The sequence below is a fragment of the Hippocampus zosterae genome, chromosome 8 (assembly GCF_025434085.1).
Source record: "Hippocampus zosterae strain Florida chromosome 8, ASM2543408v3, whole genome shotgun sequence".
Classification (NCBI taxonomy): Eukaryota; Metazoa; Chordata; class Actinopteri; order Syngnathiformes; family Syngnathidae; genus Hippocampus; species Hippocampus zosterae.
In genome coordinates this window covers 25,724,187-25,738,518 of record NC_067458.1, presented here as the reverse complement: position 1 = coordinate 25,738,518, position 14,332 = coordinate 25,724,187, and the positions used below count along the sequence as shown (strand labels likewise).

General features: G+C 49.6%; 1 protein-coding gene and 1 pseudogene across 6 annotated transcripts; both read left to right on the top strand.

Moving 5' to 3' along the window:
* Nucleotides 1-1,280: 1,280 nt before the first annotated feature.
* On the top strand, nucleotides 1,281-3,697 carry LOC127605784 (heat shock 70 kDa protein 1-like; annotated as a pseudogene).
* Nucleotides 3,698-5,078: 1,381 nt separating this feature from the next.
* On the top strand, nucleotides 5,079-14,066 carry LOC127605787 (RNA-binding protein FXR1-like). 6 transcript variants are annotated; one of them, XM_052073566.1, is made up of 18 exons: nucleotides 5,079-5,161; nucleotides 6,133-6,185; nucleotides 6,269-6,362; nucleotides 6,452-6,523; nucleotides 6,677-6,825; nucleotides 7,687-7,780; nucleotides 7,905-8,021; nucleotides 8,131-8,301; nucleotides 9,262-9,340; nucleotides 9,503-9,612; nucleotides 9,747-9,833; nucleotides 10,500-10,737; nucleotides 11,134-11,231; nucleotides 11,415-11,520; nucleotides 11,593-11,781; nucleotides 12,005-12,082; nucleotides 12,609-12,694; nucleotides 12,793-14,066. In XM_052073566.1, the coding sequence occupies exons 1-18, from the start codon at nucleotides 5,111-5,113 to the stop codon at nucleotides 12,961-12,963; spliced, it is 2,043 nt and encodes a 680-aa protein (XP_051929526.1). In that variant the 5' UTR covers nucleotides 5,079-5,110; the 3' UTR covers nucleotides 12,964-14,066. The 6 variants fall into 6 exon arrangements, with proteins under 6 accessions (XP_051929526.1, XP_051929525.1, XP_051929524.1 ...); XM_052073565.1 differs by having other exon boundaries at nucleotides 9,741-9,833; XM_052073564.1 differs by having other exon boundaries at nucleotides 9,738-9,833.
* The last annotated feature ends 266 nt before the right edge of the window (nucleotides 14,067-14,332 follow it).

Sequence of the window (14,332 nt, the reverse complement as noted above, 5' to 3'; positions counted from 1 at the left end):
GTTCCAAAAACATGCGTGGCAGGCTGATTGAACACTCTAAATTGTCCCTAGGTGTGAGTGTGAGTGCGAATGGTTGTTCGTTTCTGTGTGCCCTGCGATTGGCTGGCAACCGATTCAGGGTGTCCCCCGCCTACTGCCCGGAGACAGCTGGGATAGGCTCCAGCACCCCCCGCGACCCTAGTGAGGATCTAGCGGCTTGGAAGATGAATGAATGAATGAATGAAATAAAGTGCAGGGCGGCCCAGTAGTCCAGTGGTTAGCACGTGGGCTTCACAGTGCAGAGGTACCGGGTTCAATTCCAGCTCCCGCCTCCCTGTGTGGAGTTTGCATGTTCTCCCCGGGCCTGCGTGGGTTTTCTCTGGGTGCTCCGGTTTCCTCCCACATTCCAAAAACATGCCTGGCAGGCTGATTGGACGCTCTAAATTGTCCCTAGATGTGAGTGTGAGTGTGGATGGTTGTTCGTTTCTGTGTGCCCTGCGATTGGCTGGCAACCGATTCAGGGTGTCCCCCGCCTACTGCCCGGAGACGGCTGGGATGGGCTCCAGCACCCCCCGCGACCCTAGTGAGGATCAAGCGGTTTGGAAGATGAATGAATGAATGAAAGAAAGTTCAGCTGTACCATGCCACCAAATTCAAAGACGCTGACCCACGCCAATGTTCCCAAACACTGTGGATGACGTCACAAGCTCCTCCCGGCTCAGTTCCTTTGATCAATACTGTACGTTGGTAATTGGCGCTCGACTTTCGGCCGTATGGCATTGACGGTAGTGAAAAGTGCCAAAATCGCTCCATCTCCCATTATTATGGCAGAACGGAATGCTGTCTGACCCAAACACATGTTCAAAGAAAAAGAAATTTCTGTTATATAGTTACCTCGTAATTACCTAGGAATATTTATTATTATAATGTTACTTTTAGCAGTGTTTATTTGATTGATGCACACAAAATAGTTTTACAATTTCATTAGTTGATGTCAATAGTAACATTCAACGTACACCGATTTTTTTCAGAACTACATCTTTAAAATGAATGACGTAATTCACTCAAAAATAATCGACACTCTTCGCGCTGCGTCTCGATGTGTCCAGAGCGTTCTGGAAAATTGTAAGTCAATGTTTAACATTACAATCCGGGTTGGCCTTCAAAATAAAGGATGCTTCCGTTCATCTGCCTTACCACAGCCTGAAAGTCATTTCCGTAATCTTTTAGTTAGAAAGAACTAATAGGAAGTGGTCTTTATCAGTGACGGAATTTGACAGAAACGTCTGGAAGTGCCGAGAATGAGTTTGGACGAGTATAAAAACGGGAGGGACAGCCACCGTACACAAAATACGAGAAGCTCACCGAGAAGCTCACCGAGAAGCTCACCGAGAAGCTCACCGAGAAGCTCACCGAGAAGCTCACCGAGAAGCTCACCGAGAAGCTCACCAAGAAGCTCACAGTGCACTTGAAGTGTAAGTTGGTGCTTTCATTCTCTATAATTCAGACTTTTTACATCCTATTTTGTCACTCCGCCATATATTTTTATTGCATTATATTGAATGGCTTCTCATGTTGTTAGAATGTTTAACATCTTGTGATTGCTACACTGTAAAATAATAAAGTAGCCACAGAGGTTCGACATAGGCTCTTTGGCTCCATATGGTATTGTTTGATAATTTAACATAAGCTTACATTGGCATGATGTTTAATGTGCTGCTTGAATGTCGTTTCCCTCGCAGACAAACATCTTGACCGTCAGGCAAAGGAAATGGCGTCAGCGAAAGGCGTCGCCATCGGCATCGACCTGGGCACCACGTACTCCTGCGTGGGCGTTTTCCAGCACGGCAAAGTGGAGATCATCGCCAACGACCAGGGCAACAGAACCACGCCCAGCTACGTGGCGTTCACCGACACGGAGAGGCTCATCGGCGACGCCGCCAAGAACCAGGTGGCGTTGAACCCGAGCAACACGGTGTTTGACGCCAAGAGACTGATCGGAAGGAGGTTCGACGATCCGGTGGTGCAAGCGGACACCAAGCACTGGCCCTTCAAGGTGGTGGCCGACGGAGGCAAGGCCAAAATCCAAGTGCAGCACAAAGGGGAGGAGAAGGCCTTCTACCCAGAGGAGATCTCCTCCATGGTGCTGGTGAAAATGAAGGAGACGGCCGAAGCCTACCTGGGTCAACGGGTGTCCAGCGCCGTGGTAACGGTCCCCGCCTACTTTAACGACTCCCAGCGGCAGGCCACCAAGGACGCGGGCGTCATCGCCGGACTGAACATCCTCAGGATCATCAACGAGCCCACGGCGGCGGCCATCGCTTACGGTCTGGACAAAGGCCAGTCGGGAGAGCGCAACATCCTCATCTTCGACCTGGGCGGCGGCACCTTCGACGTGTCCGTCCTGACCATCGAGGGCGGCATCTTCGAGGTCAAAGCCACCGCCGGGGACACGCATCTGGGCGGAGAGGACTTTGACAACCGCATGGTGGAGCACTTTGTGGCCGAGTTCAAGAGGAAGCACAAGAAGGACATCGGCCAGAACAAGAGGGCCTTGAGGAGGCTGCGCACCGCCTGCGAGAGGGCCAAGCGGACGCTGTCCTCCAGCTCCCAGGCCAGCGTGGAGATCGACTCCCTCTTTGAGGGCCTGGACTTCTACACCGCCATCACCAGGGCTCGCTTCGAGGAGCTGTGCTCCGACCTGTTCAGGGCCACTCTGGAGCCGGTGGAGAAGGCCCTGAGGGACGCCAAGATGGACAAGGGCCAGATCCACGACGTGGTTCTCGTCGGCGGCTCCACGCGGATCCCCAGAATCCAGAAGCTCCTGGGGGACTTTTTCAACGGCAAAGAGCTGAATAAGAGCATCAACCCCGACGAGGCGGTGGCTTACGGCGCGGCCGTCCAGGCCGCCGTCCTCACGGGGGACACCTCGGCCAACGTCCAGGACCTGCTGCTGCTCGACGTGGCGCCGCTGTCGCTGGGCATCGAGACCGCCGGAGGAGTCATGACGCCGCTCGTCAAACGCAACACCACCATTCCCACCAAGCAAACGCAAATCTTCAGCACCTACGCCGACAACCAGCCCGGCGTCCTCGTCCGGGTCTTTGAGGGCGAGAGGGCCATGACCGTGGACAACAACCTCCTGGGAAAGTTCGAGCTGAGCGGAATCCCGCCGGCTCCGCGAGGCGTGCCGCAGATCGAGGTCACCTTCGACCTGGACGCCAACGGCATCTTGAACGTGTCGGCGGTGGACAAGAGCACCGGCAAGGAGAACAAAATCACCATAACCAACGACAAAGGCCGTCTGAGCAAGGAGGAGATCGACAAGATGGTGGACGACGCCCAAAAGTACAAAGCCGAGGACGACCTGCAGCGCGACAAGATCGCCGCCAAGAACGCTTTGGAGTCGTACGCCTTCCACGTGAAGAGCAGCGTCCAGGATGAGAAGGTGGCGGCCAAGTTGAGCGAGGAGGATCGCAAGACTCTGACGGACAAGTGTGACCAGACCCTCAGCTGGCTGGACAACAACCAGCTGGCTGACACGGACGAGTTCCAGCACAAGCGGAAGGAGCTGGAACGAGTGTGTCAGCCAATCATCGGCAAGCTGTATCAGGGGGCGGGGCCTGCGGGAAGCTGCGGGGCGCAGGCCAGGGCTGGCGCCCAGGGGCCCACCGTTGAAGAGGTGGACTGAGCGCCTCGGTCGCCTCTCGGACTCCAAGACAGTTTTAAAAATATATAATATATATACCTATTTTCAATGTTGAAACTCTTCATCTTGTAATGTACGGAATGTGTTTTATCAATAAATTCTACAAAAAAAATTGTCAAGATGGGGTGTGTGCGCCTGTCTGCGTGTTTCCATACAATACATGCAATGACCTCATGGTGGGGCTAATGTTTGGATACTGCTGCTCCACTGGATATTGGTGCATCTAACCCGTATTGACAACAGAGGAGGTTATGGGTTCCTTTTCCCGTTGAGCACAATATGGTCAAGAGACAGACGAGTCGGACCCGTCCGTAGAGCTAAACCAAAATGGATACAGAGAAGAAAACATCAACACACAAACACAACTGCTGTACATTAGAGAAAACAAAGGTCGAGCACAACCTCCATCAACGTGTTAGAAAACCCCCTCAGCAAAATATGAACTAACAGCAGAACAATGCATCAAATAACATTAGAACTTAAAAAAAAAAAAACAGTAAACGCAGTCAAACAACGAATCAAAATTAATGTTGCGGAAAAGACACAACATCAAGGACAAATTTGTGGTCGGCGAGTCCTCTCACCAGAAAAACTGGGAATGGCGATGTAAAATTTGAAAAATAGTAAAGAGACTGTATGAGGTGCTGGAGTGTTACGTTGCCATGGTGACCGCCACAAACAGTCACACAGTACGGTAAGTCAAATTGGAAGACAAACATTTGGATCGTCAGATACGCAGTCTGAATCTATCCCTCTGTCTTTCTGTCCATCTATCTGTCTATATGTCACGCTTCATGTTCGCCATTCCCTTTCCATCGCCTTCTTTAAAAGACTCGTTTCAGCCGTCAGCTCCAAGAATGATTCGTGGCAAATATGTTGTGTCGAGACCAGCCTAAAATCTCCCTCCTCCAACATACCTATTTTCAAATGGCCACAATCATTATCAGGCTCCTGCAGAGTTTGCCGATAAGCTGGTGAATTGAATCAGATGTGCTGACGGGACGAGACATCTAAAACTGGCTGAATAGGGGCACTTGCTAACGTTCATCCTGCAGGCCACCAACTGCCCACGGGCCACAACTTGAGACTCCTGCCCTTAAAAACCGCATTCTGGCAACAGTCGACATCAAATATTATTCAACTCCCGTTCAATAATTTTCGAGTGTATTATTAAAGGCACGGAGGTCTTCGCTCACTTGTCCTACTTTTGTCACAAGTTGCAGTTGTGTCCTTTCACAAAGCTTAGCTTTTGCGTGATACGATCGGTTTGGAAATCTGCGATTTATTTCCTTGAATCGGAATTTCATCGTGGTGAAATAATAATTTCTTGTCCCAGTTATTTGTTGTTGTTTTTTTAAAAAAATATGATGTGTTGGTGCTTTAAGGAGCACCTATCATCCCAGCATCCTTTGCGTGTCCAATATGGAAGAACTGGAGGTGGAGGTTCGCGGCTCCAACGGGGCTTTTTACAAGGTAAATGTCGGCTTATTATTATGCGATTGCTATATCATAGTGTCCCGCGTTGCAGCATGTTAGCTGGCACTTCGAGGGCGGATTTTTTTCGGGCAACAAGTTGTACCACTCAATGTTTGCTAGTGACCGGCATTAGCTTCGCTAGCTACAACTAGCTAGTTAAGCTAGCGCTGCCGCCGAATCTTCGTCACTTCTTCGGCATCTTATTTTTTGGGTTACAGCGCCCGAGAAACATAATGATGGTCGACAACCTCGCCTTTATTTCTCGTGGGTGACATTTTTTTTGCAAGGAAGCTGCTGAACCGTGTTTTGAGTTAGCCGACTGGAGCCGCTGACGTCAAAGAATGAAGTCACAGAGGAGTTTGGGCGTGCTTCGTGTATTACGGTGATATTTGGTGCTAACGGAAGCGGCATCCGTTATCCTCAATTCGCGCTAAAGGTTCGTCAAAGTCTAATTGTGAACTTGGAACCACGGTAATGTGAAGCTCTAGAGCCGCGCAGCCACTTTTTTTCCTGAAGAACGTCGAAGCTATTTTGTGTGTGTGTGTGTGTGTGTATGTGCGTGTTAGCCAGTTGCTCCTTGTCAGTCATGAGCAGCTGACGGAAGAGTGGACCGTGGCCCCTGATACCGAAACCCTCTCAATGCTATTTCGAGACGAGCGACCAGAGTAAAATTGCCGTCTGCCGCCCCGCTTTCGTGGCAACCCCTCCTCGTTCTGCTCCAACCGATCATGACTGAGTAATTCGATTTGGATCGTTTTCATTCCGTGTCACTAAAAAAAAGTCATGTTACGAGAAAGGGGATTGCTGACCTCCCGTTCACGTATTCAATGAGCAGAGTAGTTGACAAAAATGGGGCTCATATTTCAATTTTTTGTATATTTGGTCATAATATTTTGTTCTTTTTGACCCACTTTTTAAAATGTTGTTCTGGTCAAGTAATGCATTCACGCGTGTTTGTATTTTGACAGGGCTTAGTCAGAGACATCCACAATGATTCTCTCACCATTGCCTTTGAGAACAAGTGAGTTTGTGATTTCCGGCGGCTGTCTGTATGCGCTGCGCATTTTTTTTGGAAGCGATGCCATTGTTTGTTTGTTTTTTCAGTTGGCAACCAGAACGCCAGGTGCCCTTCAGCGATGTCCGGATGCCACCTCCTGCTGACGCCAAGAAGGAGATTAGAGAGGGTGAGGAAGTGGAGGTATGGACCAGTCACTTCGATGTACTAGCTTTCTTCTTGCGTTTACTGTCTGGTAGTGTCTTCATCTTCATGTCTTATGATCTGGGCAGATCCTTTCCAGGGCCAATGATGTGGAACCTTGTGGTTGGTGGCTTGCTAAAGTCTGCATGACGAAAGGAGATGTGAGTTTTGCTTGACCGCACGCCCCATGTCTTGGTGAACTACGCCCACTTTGTATCGTCGCCCAAAAACTGTCATCGTGATCGACTAACTAAAATAGTCATCATTTGGTTTTTTTTTTTGCTCACTGATCTTGTATGCCCCCGCCCACCCAGTTCTTTGTCATCGAGTATGCGGCCTGTGATGCCGTCTACAACGAGATTGTGACATTTGAGCGCTTGCGCCCGGTCAACACCAACAAGGCAATCACCAGTAATTACTTTCACAAGTGCACCATCGCCATCCCGCAAGATCTGCAAGAAGCGTGAGTACCACAGGAAAGCATTTGACAAAATGTCTTCGGAACAAATGAACACTTGCACGCTTATACGCTCAACCCTGGTATTGTGTTTGAAAGCTGTTAGCGTCTGTTGCTAACCTGAAAACGGGTCCATTTTAAGGGCGCATCTTGAGCATCCATCCATCCATCCATTTTCCGAACCGCTTAATCCTCACCAGGGTCGCGGGGGTGCTGGAGCCTATCCCAGCCGTCTTCGGGCAGTAGGCGGGGGACACCCTGAATTAGTTGCCAGCCAATCGCAGGGCACACAGAGACAAACAACCATCCACGCTCACATTCACACCTAGGGACAATTTAGAGCGTCCAATCAGCCTGCCACACATGTTTTTGGAACGTGGGAGGAAACCGGAGCACCCGGACAAAAGCCACGCAGGCCCGGGGAGAACATGCAAACACCACACAGGGAGGCCGGAGCTGGAATCGAACCCGGTACCTCTGCACTGTGAAGCCAACGTGCCAAGCACTGGACTACCAGGCCGCCGCATCTTGAGCATGACAACCTAATTCAAAGTTGTGCAAAAATACTGAGGCGCAAACTTTTTGGTGATCTTTGAGATCGCGATTATTCAATCGATTGCATATTTTTCCAAGGGGTACAAAATAAGACAATGTTTCATGTCATATGGAGGCTAATCAAATTCTTTGGAACACTAAAATGATGCACGTTCCTTTTGGATCAATGGACATTATTTATTGATTTATTTGTCAGCAAAATAAAGTGCAAATGTGTACGTGAAGTCGTTTGGCAATTGAGGTGCGCCGATTGTTTTCTTCTCGAATTGAGAACTGAGCAACTTAAGTTCTGCCCGTGCTGATCCGTTCCAGGTGTCAGACCGAGAATGCGCATAAAGACTTCAAGAAAGCTGTGGGAGCCTGTCAAGTCTCCTACTGTGCCGAGACCAGCCAGTTGGTCATTGTGGTAATGAACTTTCTTCATACCACGTCTGCAATTCCCACGTCGCACCCACACGAACACCGCTTAGGCTTACATTAATCTTGATCATTATTTTTATTTTTTTATTTTTTTCGTCCTCTCATTCTAGTCCACCACCGAGTCAACGGTGAAGCGCGTGTCTTTGCTGAGTGACATGCACCTCCGCAGCCTCCGAACCAAGCTGATGCTCATGTCCCGCAACCAGGAAGCCACAAAACACCTCGAGGTCAGCCGCCGGGCCATTGCCAACTCTTGGCGGCGGCGATTGGAGAAGGCTGGGAGGATTTCAACGCTTGGATCCACCTCGCTCATTTTGCTTTTTTTGTTTTGTGTAGAACTCCCGGCACCTGGTGTCGTCTTTCCAGGAAGAGTTCACGGTGAGGCCCGATTTGATGGGGCTGGCCATCGGCAGTCACGGCAGCAACATTCAGCAAGCGCGGAAAGTGCCGGGGGTCACCGCCATCGATTTGGACGAGGAGACCGGTACCTTCAGAATTTATGGAGAGGTAGTGTTCTTTTCAAAAAGTCGGGGGCTGGCATGGATACGAGCATGAGCTACATTGCTTTTTTTGGGGGGGGGGGCAGGAGGGGGGGTTCATCCGATGATAAAAATGTAATTTCTTTAGGAACATGTTGTCGATCTCGTTGTATTCATTCCATCCATCCATCCATCCATTTTCTAAACCGCTTGATCCTCACTAGGGTCGCGGGGGGTGCTGGAGCCTATCCCAGCTGTCTCCGGGCAGTAGGCGGGGGACACCCTGAATCAGTTGCCAGCCAATCGCAGGGCACACAGAGACGAACAACCAACCACGCTCACATTCACACCTAGGGACAATTTAGAGTGTTCAATCAGCCTACCATGCATGTTTTTGGAATGTGGGAGGAAACCGGAGTACCCGGAGAAAACCCACGCAGGCCCGGGGAGAACATGCAAACTCCACACTGGGAGGCTGGAGCTGGAATTGAACCACTGTGAGGTTGACGTGCTAACCACTGGACTACCAGTGGTTATATTTGGGTGTATTCAACACCCAAATTGTATCTCGCACGATTTTCCAATATCGTGCGCGTCCGATAATTTGTTTTTGTCTTTGGTTGAATCGAGATTGAAAAGGATTGGCAAATGGTTGTGACTTCCGGGTTGAGTGGACGCTGGCGCGTTTTGGCTGCCGCTGCTCAACCCATAACGTTTTGTGTTTTTTGTTATTGTAAAGTGTCCTTGGGTGCTTATAAATAAAATGTATTTATTATTATTATTATTATATTCATATTTTACGGAGTGGAATCGGGCCATCCTGTGACGCAAACTTGTTTTGGCAATTGGTCCAGAAGGTCTTCTACAAGTTGATCGTCAAAGTCGCGCCGTCTCGGCCGCTTTTGTCCACCTGAATGTTTTGACATTTTCCTTGTTCGTTTGTGCAAAAAAAAAAAAAAAAAAAAGCTCTCCTGTTTTGGTTTTCCAGACGGCCGAAGCAGTGAAAAAGGCAAGGAACTACCTGGAGTTTCTGGAGGATTCTGTCCAGGTACCAAGAAACCTTGTTGGTATGTACGCATCCTTGGAAATGGATGTTGAGCTCACCCCCCTCGCCTCCTTTTTTAAAAAAAAAATGTGTCTGTCTTTTTGGCGGCAATGACGGTTACTGGAAAAAAAAAAATTCTCAAAGCGGAAAATCTGCAATCGGCCCACTTGTTGTCCGCCCTTAGGCAAAGTCATCGGTAAGAATGGAAAAGTCATTCAGGAGATCGTGGACAAGTCCGGAGTGGTGCGGGTCAGGATCGAAGGAGACAATGACAACAAGCAACCGCGACAAGAAGTGAGCCGCGTTCTTGTTGTTTATTTCCTTTTTTTTTTTTTTTCTTTGCCTCCTCACTGAGCAGTTGTCATTTGGTGGCATTGCCTGACATATACTGACCTGCACGTCGTGCTCGTTTGGTTTTGTTGACACAGGGAATGGTCCCCTTTACCTTTGTCGGCACGAAGGAGAGCATTGGGAATGTCCAGGTCTTGCTGGAGTACCACATCTCCTACCTCAATGTAAGGGCCTGCTTGAATGTGTGTGTGTGAGTGTGTGTGTGTCCTGGATTTCCCTTGCTTACACAGTTCCAACGGCGACATTCATCTCATTTTACCGGATTCTTTCATCCATCCATCCATCCATCCATCTTCTACCGCTTATCCGGGGCCGGGTCGCGGGGGCAACAGCTTTAGCAGGGAAGCCCAGACTTGCCTCTCCCTAGCTACTTCTTCCAGCTCTCCCCGGGGGATCCCGAGGCGTTCCCAGGCCAGCTGGGTGACATAGTCTCTCCAGCGTGTCCTGGGTCTTCCTCGGGGTCTCCTCCCGGTGGGACATGCCCGGAACACCTCACCAGGGAGGGGCTCAGGAGGCATCCGAATCAGATGCCCAAGCCACCTCATCTGGCTCCTCTCGATGTGGAGGAGAAGCGGCTCGACTCGGAGCCCCTTCCGGATGACCGAGCTTCTCACCTTATCTCTAAGGGAGAGCCCGGACACCCTGCGGAGAAAACTCATTTCAGCCGCTTGTATCCGGGATCTCGTTCTTTCGGATTCTTTCAGCGAAACCATTTTTTAAAATTGAATTCCGCATTTGACGCGACCAGCCGAATGCGTCGGTTAGAACCACACCGTCAATCGGGGAGAAATTAGAACTGTGAAAATGCACTTTTTGCTTCTTCCGAGCAGGAGGTGGAACAACTTCGTCTGGAGCGCATGCAGATTGACGAACAGCTGCGGCAGCTCACGCAGGGCCACCGACCCGAGGAGAGGAGCGAGCGCGGAGGGGGAGGAGGAGGAGCAGGGGGAGGGGGAGGATATAACGCAGACGGCGGCGCCAACGCCTCGTCGTCCTCGTCGCACGTCGGGCGCTCCTACAACAGTCGAGGTCGTGGGCGCAGAGGCCACGGATACAGTACCGGATACGGTAGGCACGCCCCAACTGTTGCCACACTATCGCCTGCGGGCTCCCATTGACCACGTTCACGATTGTTTTTTTTATTTGTTTTTTTTAATTCTCTAAAACAGGCGTGCCAAACCTTTTTTTGGGGTTCAGTGAGCAGCAACACAAAAATCGATCCAGTCAAATCAATAAGACGTTAGCGGTCGATTGCGATCGACATATTGGGCACCCCTGCGCGGAGGCATGCTAGCAAAGACTCTCGTGTCTGCACCCCCCCCCCCCCCCAAGTATTCCAGGATTTCTGTTTGCCGATGATTGGTGGTGTGTGGATGAAATGAGCCCGCAGAGCTACAGTCGTCCATTTCCTCTCTGCTCGGCGTAATTTGCGCACGACTCAGTGCAACCTTGTGCTTCTGCCAGGCACCAACTCGGAGCACTCCAATGCATCCGAGACCGACTCGGAGCGTCGCGATGAAGTCGGCGACTGGTCGCAGGCTGCCGAGGAGCAAATGAGGCGAGTCGTGCTCTTCCACTTTGCTTCGATTCAGGCTTTGGAGTCTTTTATTTTATTTATTTTTTACGAAAGTTTACCGTGGCTTTCCGATGACTCCCAAACCACTTCAAAACTCCCAAACCCAATTTGTTTTGATGACATGTAAGATGTGGATGAATGGGTACATTGCTGACCAACTTGCAGGGAGAGGGATCGAGGTCCACGTCCGCAGAGGGACGGTCGCAGGAGGCCCGGACCGGGCAGAGGACGGGGAGGGCGAGGAGGAAGAGGAGGCGCGGGCAGCAGCAGCGGCGGTGGCGGCGCAGGTAAAAACGCCCGTCGGAAGTCAAAAGAAATCCAGGATGGAACACGTGACTTTGCGGCAGGCCCTCGCGGTGACAACGCGGAGACCAACACCGAGACGGACCAGACCGCCGACACCGATGCGAGCGAGTCCAACTTGGTGGCCCCTCGCGCACAGCGGCGATCTCGCCGACGCAGGACGGATGAGGACGCCACCATGATGGATGGCATGAGCGAATCGGACAACGCTTCCGTGAGCGAAAACGGAATCGGTATGGAATCATTCGGTACCCAATGAGCACTTTTGCTCTTTACCTGCTGTTCGATTGCTCCCCCTTTTTTTTTTTTTTTTACGGCACTTTGGTTTTTCTGTAAAACAAATGTTGCCAAATCAAGTGAGCTTATGGCATCCGTTGAAATGAAGCGGCCGCGAGCTAGGCCAATGCGCAGGCCGGTTGCCATGTTTTAGCCTGCAGTCCCTCTCGCCACCCTTAGATGACGCCGAAGCTCAGCCGCAGCGTCGTAACCGTAGTCGGCGACGTCGTATTCGCCCGCCCGAAGAGCGGCAGCCAGGTAATTGGGGGACTGCTCGTGTCGGCGCTCGCGTTGCCCCTCACCGCTTGTGGGTTTTGTGTGACGCGTTTGTACTGCCGATAGCCACCAGCGTACGTTTTCCTGCTTGCGTTTGCCAAAATGTTGGAGTGCTTTTTTTTTTTTCTTTTCTTCAGCATTCTCATCAGTCATGTTAAGACCTTCACTAATAATGTTGTCGTTTTATTCTGACAGACTGAAGTGGTGTGTCCCAAAAGCATGCGCTTGTTTTTTTACCTTTTAGGCTGCATGGTTAAAAAAAAATTTAAAAAAATGGAAGAATCCTTCAGACAGAATTTTTTTTTTCCATCAGGATTCCTGCAAGTTAAATTTCAAGAATTTCTCAATTCCATTTGCACCTTAACCGAAAGACCAACTTCCGAATGTTTTCTGGGTCCAAAATTGCAACAGCAGCAAAATGACGAAAAAAAAATTAAGACTTGACAGATTGATTTCAGACATTTTAATCCTCAACCCCCCCCCCCCCCCCCCTCTGCTCTGTGCACAGTGACGGTGGCAGACTTCATGTCCAGGGCCGACTCGCAGAGCAGACAGATGCCGACCACCAAGGACGTCGCCGCGAACGAGGAGGAGGTTTCTGCACTTTAGTCTTCTTTTTTCATTGGCGGCAAATCGTTGCGCAAGCTTGGGGGCTCTTGGAGTTTATTTTTTTTCCTCCATGTTTTGTTCAGGGTCAGGCGGATGCCGCAGCAGAGCGCAGCCCGGAGGCTCCTCCCACAACCTCCAACGGTTCCGACAACGTTGCCAACCAAGAGCCCGCCGGGCCCTCGGCGGAGGGGGCCGCCAAAGTCTCGGACGAAGGCGAGCCGGACCCCAAAACTGTTGTCAACGGCCTCTCGTAGCCACACCCCCAAAACACTCTTTTCGAATCTTGTTTGGCATCGTTTGAAATCTCACGCTTTTCTTTGAATCTGTTTTTAACGCGGCAAGAATTATTATGAATTTTTTTTTTTTAAACTTTGAAATTTAAAACCGTGCGTATTTTTTAGTGGTCTGTATAATTACGCCACACCTTGACACTCTTGTTCTACTCCCCCACACAGTTTCTTTTTTTTTTTTTTTTCAGTGGTTCTTCCTGTCTAAGCTGGCCAAAGATAGTCTCTCACACACTACGATTATGTAAATGTTCATTTTCAGTCGCAAGAATGACTGCGAAAGCAGTATTTGGAAAAAAAAAGTAGTCAGGGAATGCAACTCCTACCCATACCGTGCTATGAATGCAGCCGTGGTTTTTTGCTAACATCTTAGCAGGGTTTTTGTAAACGTCTGCCTCCGCCAGGAAAGGTTTTTCTGGATATTTTTGTGCATCTGAATTGGTTTGTACTTTCTACCGCCGTGCGTGAGCAATACCACGGCGCAGGCAGATTTGTTTTGAAGCCCCCCCCCCGCCCGCGTACTTGACGTTGACGTGATCAGCTGTCGTGCCTTGAGAAATAGTTTGAACATGTTGCCTGAATCGCACAATATCTGAAAACTTGTCACACGTCTTTGCTGGTGCTTTGCCTGCCACAGTCGGACCAGATGAGCCCCCCCCCCCCCCCCCCCACGCCCCAAATGCTCTCTTGCCACTGTGAACTGACAAACGCAACCACTCAAGACCCCGAGAAGTCATTCGGAGACATATCTTTTCAAGTCGGGTATGACTGTTCTTAATGTGTATGTGTTGAGTTTGGCATAGCTGCTTTCTCTTTTTCAATATGCAACCACTTTGTTCATGAGGAAATGTTACAGCGTACCCGGAAAACAAACCCGTCGAGTCATTTCCTTTGCACTGAAACATTTTGCTGTCGAGAGTTAATTGTAGTTGGAAAAAACTGCCTTGTGTGCTCAAACAGCGATGTAGCCAATTTCTTGATTTTTGTTCGGCTGGAAACTCATTGACCGTTTCCCCAAAAAGAAGGCTTATTTATTTTAAATATGTACAGTATTTAAAAAAAACAAAGAAAAATGCACCAAAAAAAAACAACACCTTGACTCTAAACGTATGTGAGAGGACACATGACAAATTTGGACTACTGAGTTATGACAGCGCATGTTATTCTGTTGGGCCGACAACAGTGTTTTTTTTTTTTTTTTTCTAAAGGATCATTCTGGTTGGTTGATGTGCAATATGTTTTGTATGCAGGTAGTTCTTAAATAAACTTGATCTTTCATGTAGATCTAGAACCAAATTGTGTGCTCTTAAAAGCAAAAACATGAATGAATGCAACC

Excerpts from the sequence above, each read along its gene's own strand:
- LOC127605787 (XM_052073568.1), top strand. The coding sequence starts at position 5,111 with ATGGAAGAACTGGAGGTGGAGGTTCGCGGCTCCAACGGGGCTTTTTAC. Across the intron at positions 9,622-9,746 it reads CGCGACAAGAAGTGAGCCGC|GGAATGGTCCCCTTTACCTT; the intron begins GTTCTTGTTGTT and ends TTGTTGACACAG. Across the intron at positions 9,834-10,499 it reads ACCACATCTCCTACCTCAAT|GAGGTGGAACAACTTCGTCT; the intron begins GTAAGGGCCTGC and ends TCTTCCGAGCAG.